At 42.9% G+C, this 17,299-nt stretch overlaps 1 protein-coding gene across 4 annotated transcripts in view; it reads left to right on the plus strand.

Moving 5' to 3' along the window:
• Positions 1–17,299, plus strand: part of NRG2 (neuregulin 2) — a 166,964-nt gene that overhangs the window by 105,257 nt on the left and 44,408 nt on the right. For 3 of the 4 annotated variants that reach the window (XM_088522685.1, XM_088522684.1, XM_088522686.1), the window contains exon 3: positions 9,786–9,904. In XM_088522685.1, coding sequence (XP_088378811.1) covers positions 9,786–9,904 — 119 coding nt within the window. Of the gene's footprint in view, positions 1–9,785; positions 9,905–13,963; positions 14,030–17,299 lie in introns of all 4 variants that reach the window. The other variant, XM_088522682.1, reaches the window with a different exon arrangement.

The raw sequence follows: 17,299 nt of genomic DNA on the forward strand, positions 1-17,299 counted from the left end.
GGAATTCTCAACTAGTAAGTTTAGAAAGAAGATCTTAGTAAATGATAATTAATTCAAGAATAACAAGGTTTATGTACCTGACTTCACTTAGAGATAACATTGATCTCCAGATAATCCTCTGCTCTGAATATAGTGATGTTTCCCAAAGGGCTAGAATGCAGAGTATTGGCAAGGGACACTCACTGCAAAGCACCCCTGGGAAAAAAAGACATCACAGTCTCTACAGCACCTGCTTAGGTACACACAATCATTTCTTTAAAAGTTCGATCCAAAGACATATTAGACTTACTTGCTGGAGCTAGGCAGCATGAGCACTGCCAGGTTGTAGAGGTGTCCATAGTGTTTCTCTTGGCCCTGTCAGTCCTCAAAATAACTGGGCATAGGTCTGAGTCCAACTCTTCATTTGCTGCCCTGCAATCCCTAGGCAAAATGCAGAGGATTGGGATGGGTGACAAGAAGCATGTAGCTACCATCTGTGACTCTAATGCTCTGTGCCTCAGTTTCTTTCTTGAATAATGGATACTGCCCTGTATATTAAAACAAACAAACAAACAAAAAAACAACCTCTGGCTAAAAAGGGTGAATGAAGCCCTCTTTCGCCCTGATATGACCAATATTTTTATCCGATCCCATGGTCTTCCTAGAACTGAAGATCTTTTGAAAATAAGGGAAGTGTATGTTGTAAGGAAGAGAGAATCAGTTAAGTACTTATCAGCTCTTCAGCTTTTCCATCGGTCATATTTCTTCTTTTTTTCAAACTTACCTGCACAGCTTCTTCTACCAGACAAGGCAGTCAATTTTTCAATAAGCATTTTCTGGAGGGAGGGGAAAAAATCAGATTCCTCCTTTGTAATTAGGAACAGGCTGGGGCAAGCCTGGCTTGCGCAGAAAGGAAACTTCTCTTTAAAGTGGAAGAAATTATTGGCTGGAGTTTTATCTCATGTTCAATTTAAATAAAACACAGTTAGAGGCCTGGAGACATTACCCAAAAAGAAATATACACCTTAGTGAAAGCAAAGTGAAGCAACTATCCTTCTCAGCTGCTGGAGAGATACTATTTTCTGCTGAGTGCATCTGAGACCTGATCTGGGCTGCTGAATCCCAAGAAGTCAAAGCTGAATTTTGAATCTCTGACTGTCCTGGCAAATAGTTGAATGACAACTGTGGAGAGATTCAGGGAGTTTCCATTTGCTGAAGAGTAGGTTACCTACCCTGACATAGTTGCAACTACTTGTGCAGTGCTCAGCCCTTAGTCATGTAGGTTGTCAATTGAAGTTAGAGGGGGTCTGAAGGCTTGGTGGTGTCCTTGCTGTTCTGCCTTTACAGCCACTTCTCTTTGTATGTTTTCTAACCATGGGAGATCACTGGGATGATGAAGTAGGCGTATCATTAGATTGGAGAGGGTTGGTAGTTCAGTTTGGGACAGGCTGACCATATAATCTCCCTTGAGAGTACTGCCCTACTTTCAGTATCACCAAGAATCCCTATTGTTAGCCTGTAAGTGGAGTCAAGGGATGCCCTCCGCTCCTGTTACTGTACAGTAGTCCCTTAGGCAATGCCAGTTGGGGCAGATTCATTGCTGGGGTCTTCCTTGCAGAGCTCCCTGCTGTAGATTATACCCCACCCACAATGAATGGGGCTGTGGTCTTCCTTGTACAGCTCACTGCTTTGGAATGAAGGCAAAAAATAATAATGCCAAAGCAGCAGGGGAAAGAGAGTGCCAATAAAGATAAATGATTTCCTAATTAAGCCTGGAGACAAGGAGGGGCAGAGAACTGTTGAAGCCTTGTGGGAGCCAGAGTGAACCCAAGCAGGCTATACCACCACTCTGACAGGGGTCTTCTGGCTGACATTTTTAAACAAAGGAAAAAGCTCATTTGACAATGGATCTTGCAAGACCAATTCCAAATGCCTTGAAGCTAAGACTCTTCTCAAGCACCGGTGTTGTTATAATCACCAGGGGAGCTTCTGTCTTGCTAACTCTCACGATGTTATTATAAGTCTCCGATATTTGGGGTTTGTTTTAGCTGCTGAAGGCAGTTTTTTTTGGAGGGGGTGTGTGGAAGACAACATCTCCTTTGTTTGTCTGTTTGTTTTTAAGAAGATGATGGACATCAGTTTGGCCAGCTCATCTGGGACTGAACCAGGGAACTTGAGAACTGAAAGCGCAACCAGTTGGGTCTTGAGCTAGAGCAACCCACAAAGCTTGCAAATTGGGGCTGCTTAGAGGTTCAGGGAATGGGCATTTGATCAAACACAATTAAGTTACAGTGGCTAACAAGTTATGGCCAGATACTAAGCCACTTTAACTAATGGTGCATGCGAATTTAACCGTGAAGGGAGGTTTATATGCTTAAAATGTTGTCTGGTTTTTTTCAGTGATGTTAGCTGGTCAAATAAAAGATATTTCCTCCCTCTATAGACCTTAGGCCACTGCAGTTGCAAAATGTCACAGATTAGCTTGAAGCACGCTTGTTGAGATATGAACTAAAATCACATTCATTACAGTTTAACTCAAAATGCTTTACCTAGCACTTAAGGGAAGAGGGCTGGGACCAGGTCTGAGATTTGCAGACGCTTCATATGGGACAGGGCCTTGCATACCTACAGTCAAGTATTTAGCAAGTATTCCTGCATTTCACAGACCAGGCACAAGCAACGATCTGTAACATACACTCATTAATTGCAGAAGAAAAGGTGCAGGAAAAAAGAGTGACTTGAATTGCATCCCAAAGACTTCACACATACAAAAGACCCTCACAACTATAACCGCATCACTTGCAAAATACTGTGTAAGAGGACCTCTTTTGCAGAAGTTTTGGAGGGATAATTCTCTGACCTCCTGAGGGTGTCAAGCCTTTGACCTTATCTATCTTTTCACAAAAATATTTTTTCCTAATCTGGTAATTCTTATTTGCAGCCTGGCTCTGCTCATCTCAGCATTCCAGTGCTGTTCCACACAGCCCACTGCTTTTAGCATTATATCTCCCTTTATTCTTCCCAATTCTTTTTAAAATACTTGTTTTGCTTTCAAGGTCTTCCTCAGCCTTCTTTACTCCTTCTGTCAACAGCTCAAGTTTTGTTCCTACTTGTGATTTGTCCATCCTATCAGCTGCCATGTGGTATGGAGTATATCATGATAGACCTTCAATCCATATTTAGATCTTGTACTTTTTGGAACAGAGACGTAGCCTTTCCATGCTGCGTACTGTGAGGCCCTGGGTCTGGGAAGGATCCTAACATGTTTCTGTGAAATATAATATACAGGGACAGAATCTGTGTGGAGCAGAAAACTGCTCCAAAATCTTCATTTCTTTCCAGGGGTACTAAAATCCCGACATTGATATTTGAGCAAAATCTTTCAAAATATTTGTGGGGTGGATCAATTACCTTGAATTCCAGAAGTAACACAAGGGAACTTGCTCGGATAACAGGTCTGTGTATCAGCCTGAAACCCAAACCTCAGCCGTTGCACATTTATTGATTTTGCACTCTGGCAGCTGCCACAGACTTCTCAAGCACAGAGGTCAGCAGCACATGAAGGTTTGCCTCTCTACAGAGAGTCCACAAAGTCCACCCTGGGGAATGGTGTGTGGTTGCCTGACACTGCTTCTGTCTCTCCACACCTTCTCATCGCAGGAATATCCATGGCAATTCCGAGATGCAGCCAAGGACAGACTTTGAGGATGAAGGGGGTTGCACAAGTGACCCTGTTCTTTGGAACGTACTTATCGATCTTTTCCCCTTTTGTTGACGCTGTGTGACCCAGGATTCTAGCTCTTGCTCCCAGACCAGCGCCAGTGTCAGCTCTACAGAGTGAGGACTGGTCGAGTCTTCCTTCTAAAATCAACCTGTCCCAAGACTGGGCACAGAGAGAGAAGAGCACTGCTGAGCAAATCTGCTTTTCAGGTTAGAACAGTACTTTAATGTGGGGGGACAGGGGTAGGAGACAGCAGGCAGAGGGAGGTCAGGGGATATTTGATCCTTTCATGGGCACCCAGAGGACGTTAGCTCTCTCCCATGCCTGCTTCTCCTGGTGTCCCAGCAGGTCAAACACTGAGTGGTGCAGATGGTGGTGTAAGGGTAGGAGAAATGCGGACGTTGCCCATGCAGCAGGGATGTTGGCTGAGCTGAAATACTTGTACCTTTTATTTTCTCTATTTTTTTTTCATATGCTATTTGATTACTTTGGTAGAGAGTCTTTCTTTCTTTCTTTCTTTCTTTCTTTCTTTCTTTCTTTCTTTCTTTCTTTCTTTCTTTCTTTCTTTCTTTCTTTCTTTCTCTCTTTCTTTCTTTCTTTCTTTCTTTCTTTCTCTCTTTCTTTCTTTCTTTCTCTCTTTCTTTCTCTCTTTCTCTCTTTCTCTCTTTCTCTCTTTCTTTCTCTCTTTCTCTCTTTCTCTCTTTCTCTCTTTCTCTCTTTCTCTCTTTCTTTCTCTTTCTCTCTTTCTTTCTTTCTCTCTCTCTCTCTCCTTTCTCTCTCTCCTTTTCTCTCTCTCTCTCTCTCTCTTTCTTACCCATTTGCTGTTTATGTAGCTAATGGAGGGCTAGCTAGCTCATGCCCTAGAGGTTGTAGAAGCCAAAGCAGGGCCATGCAGCTGTGTGTTGTCCTTTAGCAGTGCAAGGCACCGCCACCTCTCCCAGTTCTGTTGTGTTGCTCTGTAGCAGAAGAGTAGGGAAGAGCCCGAGGTCGTTCCTGTCTCGCTGTGCAGGGAGAGGATGCTTCTGACTGCCACTTTCCCCCTTCCTAGCAAAGGTGCTTTCACATGGCCATCACCACTCTGTGCTTCCCATTGCAGTGATCTCTTCTGCTTGATTTATCCGGCTGCCTGCTGAGGAAAGGGAATGTGTTTGCCAAGGCTCAGGCACTGAGACCCCCTGCTCCAAGTTACAGAGCTGCTTGATCTCAGGCAGTTGTCAGACAATACTTGACTGCAAACTAAAGAACCAGGTGTTCTGAAGCTTCATCTTTAACCTGCCCTCTCAGGACAGACTCCTCATCATGCAGTGTGACAGAACAACACATAGGCACCAATTAAATCTCTGATTGAAGTGTAAAAATTACACACTGCAGTGCTGGCCTTTCTGCTCTCTGCAGTTCTGGTGCTGGTTCTCTGTTCAGTCACAGAGGAATGGAGTTAATATGTAACCACAGCAGTTTATTCATTGTGTCCTTTGCAAGGGTCATGTTTGGGAATTTCCTTTTCCTAGGATCTCAGGTGTGTTTAATACATACAGTGATCTTCATAGCCATTTTAAGGGGGGAATATGTCTAGTCTTCAAATTCCTTTCTTTAGCTAATACCTTAATTCTTTTATTCTTTATGTGTTAGCTACCCTATTTTTAGAAGACTAGTAAAATATTGCAGTAGTAATATTCCTAGAGTTATTTTTGTCTTGAAAGATGCCTGAACTTGTATGGGAATCACTGACAACTAAGTGAAATGGAGCTATGTGTGAGGCAGCAAGTGGCAGCTGCTTTTCTGCTCACCCACTCTGAGACGAATGGCTTTGAGAGGAGATGATCTGTGCAGAAGGTCCCATTTCCATTTGGAAGTAGGAAGAGGAGAAAAATGACTCAGACTTGACCAAAGTGCTGATGAGAACATAATTCCTGTCATGAAAAGTTCCTCCCAGGCTGAGATGAAGTGCCTGATTCTTTCCCCTCGCTATACAGGAGGTCTCAGGGCTTGAGCTTATGTTTAGATATCTAACTTTGAGATGTCTAAATTTTTGCAGTCAAGGCCACCCTTCTGGGCTAGAATATACTAGGATCTTTTTGTAGGTCTTGTCCCTCTTTTCCCATTGTAGTCCAGAGACTGGCACTCCAGGGGGTTATTGACTCACCACTGCAAATTGTCCTCTGAGAAACTCTTCCTCTTGGCTTGAAAGGTATTTTGGGGGAGCCTCTTCTGGCCAGGCCAACAGTCTCCTTGTGAGTCCTATCCCCCAGAGTGTGCAGACAGTATATTTGCCATGGCTTACTTCTCCACGGACACCACAGGAGATAATTAGTGCGTGGCTAGATCATATGGGCTGAGGGTCAGAAAATACAATGAGGCAGATTTTCCCCTGGAGTAAAGAAATGTCAGCAGAGTTGCACTACAGTGAAATGATGGGATCTGTCAGTGACCCTGGCCCTTTCACTGAACAAACAGCCTAGGGCAGTGCCTTCCCCCAGAAGAATGGCATTGTCTGAGAGCCAGGCACCCTTGCGAACACACCAGGCAGGGCTTTCCCAGAGCTTGGTGTCCCCAAAGAAACATGCTGCCCAGAAGAGCGGCAGGGGATCTGATACCAAACTCTTGTGCTCAGCATAATTCCCCATAATGCTTGATATTACTTTAAAAGCATACTTCAACCCTTCAATGATCATAGCATCTGCCCTTGGGGACAGCAGGAGGAGTAAATTGAAATATCAGTTTTCTAAGCAGTTCTGAAGTATTTCAGATGCACTTCACAGAATCATATGAAATGGTTGGGGTTTCAAGGGATTTCCAGAGATCATTTAGTCCAGCTTCCTTGCTCAAGCAGGGTCACCTAGAGCACATTGCTTAGGATCACATCAGGTGGGCTTTGAATGTGTCCAGAGAAGGAGACTTCACAGCCTCTCTGGGCAACCTGCTCTAGCACTCTCTTACCCTCACATACAAGAAGTTTTTCCTCATGTTCAGATGCACTTCCCTTTGTTTCAGTTTGTGGCCATTGCCTTTTTTTCCTGTTGATTGCCACCACTGAAAATAGCCTGGCCCTGTCCTCCTGAACCTAGCCCTTAAGGTATTTGCACACACTGATAAGATCCTCTCTGTCTTCTCTTCTTTAGGCTAAGACTGAAGGTAGACCGGTCATCTTTCTCTTTACAATACATGGATTAGGCAAAGATTGATCTCTGTTAGATTTGTCCACAGTTCTTTTAGTGCACAGGCATTGTCTCTGTGAATTAAAAGGTGTACAACGAATGTAGTATAACAAGCTATTTGCCTCACTGTTTCAGTGCTATCTGGAACAGGAAGATTCTCATTACTGTGGCTATACTCTGCAACAAAACCTGTCTTCCTCTGTATCTTTCATCTCCCTTCTCCAAGTCTCTGGCCTGACATTATACATCACAGTATTGAGACCAGGAGGGACTACCTTGATCTCGGAATGATGTATGAAAAGTAAGAAAAAAAACTCTTGATTTTTCAAGGAATTCTTACTAAAAAAGAAAAAAAAAAGGATTTTCACAAACTGTGATAGAAGATAAAAAACAAGCTGTTTTGACAGTGTGACAGTCTTGTGCATTAAAAGAAAATAAGCCTCTTTGGTTTCACCTTGACATTGATGTTCTATAAATAAGAACATTGCATTTTTTTTCTGGTTATATTCTCCTCCAATGCCAGGTAAAAGACCAAATGTTTTTTCTGTTGTTGGAGATGAAACTGTCAAGCGTGATCCCCTTCATTAGCCTTTTGTGTTAGTAATAACTTGCTAATTTGTATCTTTGGGTCTTAAAAGCCTTTGTCTGTAAAAGATCATGTACAGAGGTGATATTTTAATGCTGTAGTGGATTTTTCCAGATACTGCACATGGCAAAACGTGCCCTGCATATGAGATTGTGATGCAGCCAATAATCATTACAATATCTATCCTCTGAAAGCTGAAAGCAGCATGTTCATTAATGTTTTCAGTTCTGCACTAAGAGATATCCAAGCATGACAATATGCAAGGGTGACTGATGTTTTCTGGGAGACTGAGTTATAGCCTCACTTTTCAAAGCTTCCCAGGAACTCATGTCTTGCTGCCTTCTGTACATATTGCCTTACTCACTTTGCAGCTACAGCTTTAGCTACTAGCTAGTGGTTTGGAAACCAAATGGCGTATACTGTTACCAAGGTTTAAGATAGTTCGGAGAAACTAAAGCCTTGCTGGGATCAGTCTTGTTGGGGTTATATGCAGTAGTACTAGGAGCCTGCCTTGCCCATCTGCCAGGTGTTACTACACCCATCTTTGCGGTAGGAGAGGAGAACATGGTTCAGGACTGCTGTAGACTAACAGTGCAAAATCCCTTCATCAGGTACCTCTAACATCTCCCTGTTGAGATGCAGCACCCAACTGTCACCAGACAGCAAGAGGCCCCGGAGGCTCTTAGGTGCTTTGCATTCTCTTGGGTGCTGCTAGACTTGTAGGCATCACAACAGCAAGGACCACGTTGCAGGTGACCCTCTGAAACTTGAGAAAATGCAGGGACGTTTAGAGTGTTCGCAATCAAGGAAGCTTTGTACCTCTGTGAATCAGCCTGCTTATATAGGCAGCCACATTTGAAAATGTTGGCCAAAATAACTGGTTTTGCACAGCAGAATAGTGGAAACCTAGGATTAGAAGGATTCAAGAAATCTCCACACACTGTCAACATTCATTTAAAAATTGCTCCACATGGGGCCTAAACTCGTGCAATTGAGCACTTGACCGCATCCTGTAAAACAGGGCAGTGCCTGTGTCCTGGGAGCTGTACCAAGTCCTCTCCAAGTGCTTTTAATTTACTAATATGACTAGTGAGATGTTCATGCTGTGTCCTTGCGCCTTGGCTCTCGTTAGAGGCAGCATGATAGGATGTTAAAAAATGTCAGTGTGTCTCTGTGAAGGACTTCCTATGGATTGGTGGATGATGCTTTGTACAGCCCAGAGAAAAATCTTTTTAAGATGACAAATGTAGCACTGGAAATATTTCCAAAGCTAGTGATTATTTTCCACATAAAAGGAACTTTATTTGCCTTCGGTGATGTAGGCCCCTGGGACTTCTTGCTAAAGTTGTCAGTGTTCTCAAGACTCTAAATACAGTGACTGTATGACACAGACCTGAGAAAACAGCTTGGGGTAGAAAGTGGAGAAGGATGTTCTCCCCAGAAGAGAATACAAGATAGCAGTCTCACTATGGTCTCATGAGTGACTGCTGCTATGTGCTGAAGGCTCCCAATGCATCTCTGTTGAATTAGTTAACAAAATATTTTTGCCTATTAATCAGAGAGACATCCCAGAGAATAAGACATCAATTCTACCCTGTGGGAAAGGCAATGCTCTTTTTCCTTGTAGCACTTGTACTCTTCTGTCACAGAGCAGCCTCTGTTCTCATTAAACATGCAGCATAGGTTGTAAGGTGACACGGGCAGTCAATGTCTTCTGCTTTTTCCACGTACTTCTGGTCAATATTAATAAGATAACTGTGCGGATTTCAGCCCCCACATGTTTGCACTGCCCTGGAGTCTCCGTATTTGGGGGAAACAGTGTGCCCTAATCACTGGCCTGGATAAAGCTACAAGCTCACTGTCTAGGTCAAGTCATGGGACTTTGATTTGCACACAGGGAAATAATGAGTTCCCCATCCCTGTCATGGCCATAATATGTGTTTGCATTCAAGTGCTCTGTACTGCAAAATGGTGCTTTATGTGGCTTATTTCCACATCTTCTTGCAGGTAAAGCCTGCCATTCATCACTAAAATTACCTTTGTGCAGAGCAGAAAGTCTGTGTGCTGGAGTGCTGGAACTTCAAAACCCTTCTAAGACTTTCTGACTTCCTGCATGTGACCTGTTGGAGAATGAGATTAGGTATCAGACCAAACTGTAGCATTTTTGGGAAGGGTCTCATCCAGAACCTGACTAGGCTTGAGCCTATCCAGCTTGCAAAGTCAGACCATCCATCTGCTCAAGATGGGTTGACCTATTAGGCAACTTATCAGGGTCAGGAATGGTTATCAGTTCATGAAGATGGTTAGCAATTGAATAAGAAATGTCTGCTGTACTTTTCAACAGAAAGATTTCCAGACTGCAGTTCAACAAGGTGAAGCTGGAAGATGCTGGGGAGTACAGCTGCGAAGCAGAGAACGTTTTAGGGAAAGACACCGCAAAAGGCAGCCTGAATGTGAAAAGTGGTAAGTTAGAAATTAGCAAATGTCTCAAGCTGTCTGCCATTCAAGCAGATAACAGGAGGTTCTGCACATGCTTCATCTTGAATTTTGTTTCATACTTTAAGTATATCAAGTAAATTAATCTTGGGAGATAAGAAAAATGCAACTTAGCATAAATGTTTGTCTTTGTTATCTGTCACTGGCAATGTGTTGATTTACATTTTAAATAAACTTGCAGACTATGGGTTTTTTAAAGGGGGGAAGGAGGATAGAAAGCTGGTGGGCTTGATGTTTTCTTTTTTTAAAAGAATTTCTGAGAAGCAAAATTCACCATAAGACAAAAAAATAAACCATAGCTTTGTAATGAGTGAAGTTGCTTCTGTTTTTCATCCTAGAGTGTGTGCTCCATCTCTTAGAGCTCAGTGGATGGAGCCTGAGGTTAGGTGGTTTTATTATCTTGGGCATTACAATTGCATTGCTTAACATGATGGTTTGGGTGTACCCTTCAGCTCTGAAAGTCCCTAAAATGATTACCAGAAGCTTGAAGGGTACAACTTAGGGAGGGATGACTTTGTACAAATCTCATTTTCTAAGCTCTTTCTCCTGCCATTCACAAGCCACTGAGGGAGCCTGGGCTCTGTGTTATCAGCCCTTCGATGCCACCCAGCTTCTATGCTGTTGTGCTCTTTTTAGCATTAGTCACATGTGAAGGAAGGTAGCTTTGTCCTGCTATCTTATTTCTCTATTAACCTCTGCCTCAGCAGTGTTTGCAGTCCCAAATCTTTATTTTGTAAGGCTGGATTGTCACATAGCCTCCCCTTCAGTTAGTTGCCCAGTAGAATGCGAGTGCCATGCCTGTTCCAAAGGACTCCAGAGGTAAAAGGCAATCCATGTTGAATCTTCTGTCTATGAATCCATGTCGAATCTTCTATGAGGCTAGCCCTAAAACTCTGCTGTGATTTTTTTTTCAGTTGTAATAGAAAAGATGTCCAGAGTTAGCTAAGTGAGGCCATGCTGCTCCTCTTCACTGTCTCATGCTCTTGTCTGTCCAACACCAGTGCACACTATCCCCGTTTCAATGGAGAGCTGCTTGTGCAAAATCCCCCATGGAGCATGCATGAGCAGTACACGTTCTGCAAACAGAACTCTGTCTACGTCCTCTTGCCCTTCCCTGTCATTAGCGATACTTTTTCACTAGAGGAGGCATATCTGATTGAACGGTGCTTCGACCTTGCATTCTACTTTTTGTACCAGGAAAATGCAAGTCAGGCCACTGCAACTTTGTACTACATCTTCCTGCATGTACAAGTAACAGCGGCATTTGGCAGTGTACAAGTCTTCCACTACATGGAGGTTTGATAGCAAAGACAGGAGCAGCGGCTTGCTCCCGCTCAGGTCTTGCAGAGTGCAAGGAAGCGTTTGGGCTGCCCACCAATATGTTGAGACTAGTAAATCAATGAAGAGACCCAAACATCTGGCCTGCCCTTTTGCCTATAAGGAGCTGCAGGCTGCAAAGCTTTGCAGATGCAATAGACAGAAGATTACATGGTTTGTCCTACTATTGATTAATCCATTCTCTCAGCTGCCTTATAAATCTGCCTTTGGCTTGTGGTTCTCAGCTGCATGCACACCTTTGCTGCTGTTTGAGGGGCACCTAACAGCACAGCAAGCATTTGCAACTGAATACTGTTTGCAGTGCTATGCAAAGGGAAGATGATGGTGATTCTGTAAGTTTCTGCCACTCTGTCTCACTTTGCACTGCTTCCTTTTGGAGTTTCCCAGAGCCAAGCATCTTTCATCTGTCTCTCTGCGCTTCTTCCCCTGGAGTCTCCCTCTTTGTTTCCTTCCAAGCCATCCTTGCTGCTAGGCCTTCTTGTGAGCCAGATAGTTTTCCTCACTTCAGTTTTGCAAGCCTACTTCTTCTATATTTCCAACAGAAACCTCCTACCTACTTCTCTTTGCATCCACAAACATGCATCCTGCTGTCCCTGCCTGCATTGTTCTCTTGGCTCCATAGCACTGATCCTATTGGAACTAAGTCCCCACATATTGTTCTGTAAAGAACTAGAAGTCCATAAGAGTGATGATGAGTCGTAGCAAGATCTAGCCTCACTTTGGAGGCTTCCCACTTTTCCCTGAGCAGCTCCTGCTGCTTCTTACTGCCCTGTCCCTGGACATGGTGTATCTGCTTCTACTGGGCAGACTGCCTGAGACTGATGCTCTGGGGCCTTCTGCTGTAAATGCATGTAGTGACCTGACACTTAGCAGTACTATTGGAAACACTATAATTTTGCTCTGATACTTACAGATGGTTGAATCCAGGCCCGGGAAAAGGTTCTGAGTTAACAGCACATCTTGTGATTTGGAGACTCAAAGTTTGGGGAAACCTCTGGATGCCTCTGCAGGAACATGGCATTGCAAAAAGTGGTCCAAGCTGCCTAAGCTCTTGAAGATTGAGTTGAGCATTGAGGAAAGTGAGGAGCCCGTTTAGCCTAATGTGCTCTTCCCCTTCAGGGGGGGTACAAAGGCCAGAGATGGAGGCTCCTGAGCCCACTTGAGTCCCAGCTAGCAGAGGAAAAGTTCACACATGAGATACTCAGGCACATGGTGATTACTATCTGAGGTTCAGTCTGTTGGTAATAATTTTTCAGCCTTGTGAGGCAGAATTACCTTTGCAAAGTACTTTTTGCTTTAGCTTTATTCCACTATTAGTTTTTGGTTTATATCTATTTCAAAGGAGGACTATTTCACTCCTGCAAATCTGTTGCAAATCAATGAGAACACTACAGTGAAAAGAGATTTTCTTTAAAAAGGAGTGGTGACAATACAGCAACTGTTTGTCACTCAGAAAAATGCCCATCTTCCAAACCCGGCAGCTCATCTCTCTTCTGTAATTCTGGTATTTTCACAAAGTACTGAGCACAGAAATAAAAGTTTCCGCTTAGAAAAGCTTTGGGAGAGTGTCACTTTTATGAGGACATGCTTCTGGTTTTGGCCAAAGCATATTGTACTTTGGTGCTATTATCAGAGGGTTTTTTCTTTTTTTTTTTTTGGCAAGTCAAATGCATTCTTAAGAAAAAAAAGAAAAAATCCTAGTTCTTTTTATTGAACAGTCTAGTATTGTCATTGGAAGTGGGATGAGGAAGCATCTGAAATGTGTTTGCTTTAGCCTCTCTTTTCCTTAAATTTCTACACATTCCCTTGGTTGAACCCCACCTCTCCTCCCCCTTTTCCTTGTCTTTGCTAAGCACCTCAAGAAAAATCAATATTTTGTGTGAGCTTTTTTTTTTTTTAAAAAAAGTTCTTCTCTTGTCTTATAATTTACTATTTCTTGGTGCTCTTTTCCTTGTCTTTGAAAGGGTAAATTATGGCCCTGTTGCATGGGTTGCTGGTGCTCTCTCCTTGGACAATTTTTTACCTTTTGATAGGAGAGGCTTTGATCCAGCCAGTTTGCACAGAGCTGGTGAATGCTGGATTTTCCTAGTAACGTGGCTTATAAGGAGGAAAGAACTATTGTTCTAGCTCCTGTGTTGCCTCGGACCTTGGGCCATGACCTTCATCTAGTATACATTCCTCCATCTCTTATGAAAGCATTAGTTTATGTTGAAGAACTGCAGACATTTGAACAGGATGGAGGTTCATCGTATGATCCTATCTTTCTTAACACAACTTCATGTTTTACTCGTTATCCTCCATGATCTCATCTTCGCATACTCATGGCCATGAAGGCTAAGAGAACTTCCCACCATTTCACTCCCCATCTTACCTGGTGAATTCTGAGCTACGTATCTTGAACCATTTATGCCTTTTTATCCTGACAGAGATCCTAATGGCATGAATCTTTTTATAGCAGGGAACTGACCTGCACTGTGCCATCCTCTACAGGGGCACTTATTTATTTGCCTCTTTTACCTGATTATCCAAATAAATATACTCTAACCAGTACTAACATGTCCACAGCTTCTCCAGCCTGTGCCACCAAGCAGTATCTGCTCTCATCCTCCTCCCCGCAATAACTAAGCCCACCCTTCTGTGGTCAAGCTAGATATTTTGTTCACTACTTTCTTACCTTAATTTCCCTAGGAACAACGAAAGCACCACAAGTCTTACCAGCCTCAGAAACTAAAATAGTTGTTATGGAAGAAGAGTGTAAGTACCTCTCCTCTCCCTTTCCCTTCCAATAGTTTCTTTCCCTTTATTTGTTTTATTCTTACAAAACATTTTGTGTGAATGTTTTATTGCCTTCTGGAATCTTCTTTAATTTCTATTTCACTTTGATTTTTCCCAAAGCCATTGATCTTTCACTAAATCCTTCAAAAATGCAATTTATGTTGCTGGTGTCTAATCTAGAGAGAAAGATGATAACTAATGCAGTGGTTATATGAAGAACATGCTACTTGAAACAGCGGCTAGATTTTAAGCACTAACAGATCTTTTAATACCTGGGTTTGATACTGGTAAGATATAGATATGAAAAACAAAGGAAGAAAGACAAGGAAAGAGACATGAGTCTTCTGAGTGTATGTCATAAGAAAAAAAATGCAGAAAATATGGCTGAACCATGCCATCGCATTTTCTCCTAAGCCTAAAGAAGTCAGGAACAGATTTCCTGAAACATTAATTTGATTGCATTTGGTGGAAATGCTTTAGCATTGCTTTCTATTGGATTGTCCTGTGCACGATAGAAAATGCACAAATATAAAAGCCAAAGCAGAGAGTGATATATATGAATGCAAATCTAGAAGTCACGTATCTGGCCCTGTGTTCATCTCTTTCTGGTAGAGGAATTATTTCTGCAGTGGAGTGTGTCCCCACTTTCAGTGTCATCTCCCAACCCAGACACAGTCAGCACTCTGGACAGCCTGTCAGGATCCCGTCCAAACGAGCGTACACCCAGAGAGTCTTGGACAAGGCAGTTATTTTAAAATCTGTGCTATATTTCCATTCCAGTTGCTCCTGCCCAGAATTGACAACATAGTTGGCTGTGCTTGTGTGTTGACAATTCTGCCTTTGAGATTTAATGCAGATGTTTTCTGCTTGGAAGACTGAATCTTTTCTGATTTTAAAGGAAATCTTTAATTTCAGCCACAGCAAGGCATTGGCCAGATATCCTTTAGCAGCTTTCCTGATTATAAAGCTGCACTTAATTTACTCATGTTCTTCTTAGCCATCCACTCTACTGCTGACAATATATTGAGATGTAGCAGCGTTAATGCAATGACCACAGTGTTCGCTAGCATAGATTCATGCTATGTATTTATTGCTTTAGATACATGCTGATTTCATTGAAAGCAGAATTTTAACAGTACAGAAGAAACTTTCAAAAATGCCATGTGGCCTGCATGAAAATTTCTCCTTTGGAGAAACTTTCGCATCTGCTTTGTGGGACTGTCGTCCTTGATTGTGTGCTTCTCTTTCTTACTGATGTAAAGGATAGTAAAATCTCCAGAGTTAGAGTTGTAGCTGTCTTTTTCTTTTATATTCCTTTTTTTTTCCTAATATCTCTCAAATGTTACCTGAATAGATCATGCTCCCCCTTAATTTTTACATGCAGTCACTGCTATCAATTGCACATGCGTATAAAATATGGAGGAGCTGAAGAAACTGTTGTGGGATGTGATGATCTGGAAAGCTACAAGTATCTTTTTTTTTTTTTTCTTTTTTTAAAGTTCTTGCACTTCTTTTAAATACCTATACTTTAAAGTTTGCCTGGCACCTGTAGGCTGTCTTCTCGTTTCAGTGAAAGACTTTAAATGATCTACTGGGTTTTAAACATCGTGTAGAGAAAGCACTATGTGAGCTGACACTTGTTCGGAACTAGAGCTGGAGCTGCTCAGGAAAGGAGGGCTGCTTGCTGATGGAACTTCGTCTGCGCTCATGTTTGGTCCATGGCTCTGGTGCGAAGCAGGCACGAAGCTCGCTGTGATCTCTCGCAGCTCAGCTGGCTCTTTAGCGGGGGACCCTCTCTCTCTGGATTGCCCTGTGCCTCCTCTTCCCATTTCCTTGTTGCTCGCTTGGCGTATGAGGTTTTAACTATCACTTTCCCTGAAGATCCTAGTTCCTTCCTTGATAGTCTAGCCTTCCTCTCTATGTCTGCCTTGGGAACAGGAGTGGGATATTAGATATATCTCCCTCTTGGAGTGCAATTAAAGCCTTTTTAGCACCTCTAAATGAAGCTTCCAGCAAATGCTACTACATCCTGCTTTCCTCCTCTTCTCCAGGAGTTACAGACATCTAGGCACTGCTCATTTTGGCTTGCTGGACTTTAACATGCATCCAGTTTGGACACCAGATGCTACTCAAAATGTGACCCAGGTCTCCAAAGGGCTTTTCCCTGCTCTTTGGAAACATTTTTTGTTACACTGCTTTCCATCTCAGCCTCTTTGAATGCCTGCCTGGCACCTGACATCTGTAACCAAAGGACGAGGAGGCAGAGTTCCACCACAGCTTGTTGTGAGCATCTATACTGCCATACCACACACATACTGCTGTTCAGGGGTTCTCTTCAGCAAGTGCTGCTCCTCCTGCCCACATGTTGTCTGAAGTAGGTTCCTTTTGATGGAGACCCTGCTTCATATGGTTCTGGCAGCCCTCATGACAGTATGAAGAAACCCAAACTCCCATTCTATTTCTAGGTAGAGACAGTCTCCATACCAGTTTGGACCTGCAAGAAAGACAAAACGTTCAGAAGATATGGGATCTGTTTGTGCAGCATTCTGGGAGCTACATGGACCAAAATTTGCCTTTCATCCTTGCTTTATATATGTGGATGCAACTTGGGATCTGCCAGAGAAAGAGTTGGGGTTCTTGGTGCCTCCACTATAAGGCATGTGCATGGTCTTGGGATCCCACTCAACTTCATTTGGTAGTGTGGGTACCTTCAGATAAGATAAGGCCATCTAGCAGGTGTACCAAACTGGGCCATGGCAGGGGACGGGTGCTAGCCTGGCCACAGAAATGTGGTATAGATCTTACAGATCTATATCCTATATAGATCTCTGGACTTTGATGGCCAGATTCAGAAAAGAAATCTCTGGTGTCTGAGCAAATCCTTCCATGATATTGCATATTTTGGAATGGTACTACATTCTTATACATATATGTTTGCTACAGAGCATTGCCAGAGTAGAGGGGATCCTACGTGCTCCTCAGAAAGCACTGGGGATTGAAAGAGCAGCTGTGCTACTACTTTTAGCAAAGGGTCCACCTATTCAGCCCAGTAAATGTGAGATAAATGTGTTAGTTGGGTCCATAGTGGAAAAGTGTTAAAAATAAGTCATACTATACATATGTCACAGGATAAGACTCTGTAGCTGGGTGATTACAGCAGCTCAGCTCACAGGCAGGAACTTGCAGGTAACTTGATCAGGTGCCCTGATGTAGAGAAAAAGGTCCTTTATGTACATTTCAACATCAGAA

The sequence above is a fragment of the Tinamus guttatus genome, unplaced genomic scaffold (assembly GCF_059628265.1).
Source record: "Tinamus guttatus ecotype Peru unplaced genomic scaffold, ASM5962826v1 Tinamus_guttatus_pri_ptg000155l, whole genome shotgun sequence".
Classification (NCBI taxonomy): Eukaryota; Metazoa; Chordata; class Aves; order Tinamiformes; family Tinamidae; genus Tinamus; species Tinamus guttatus.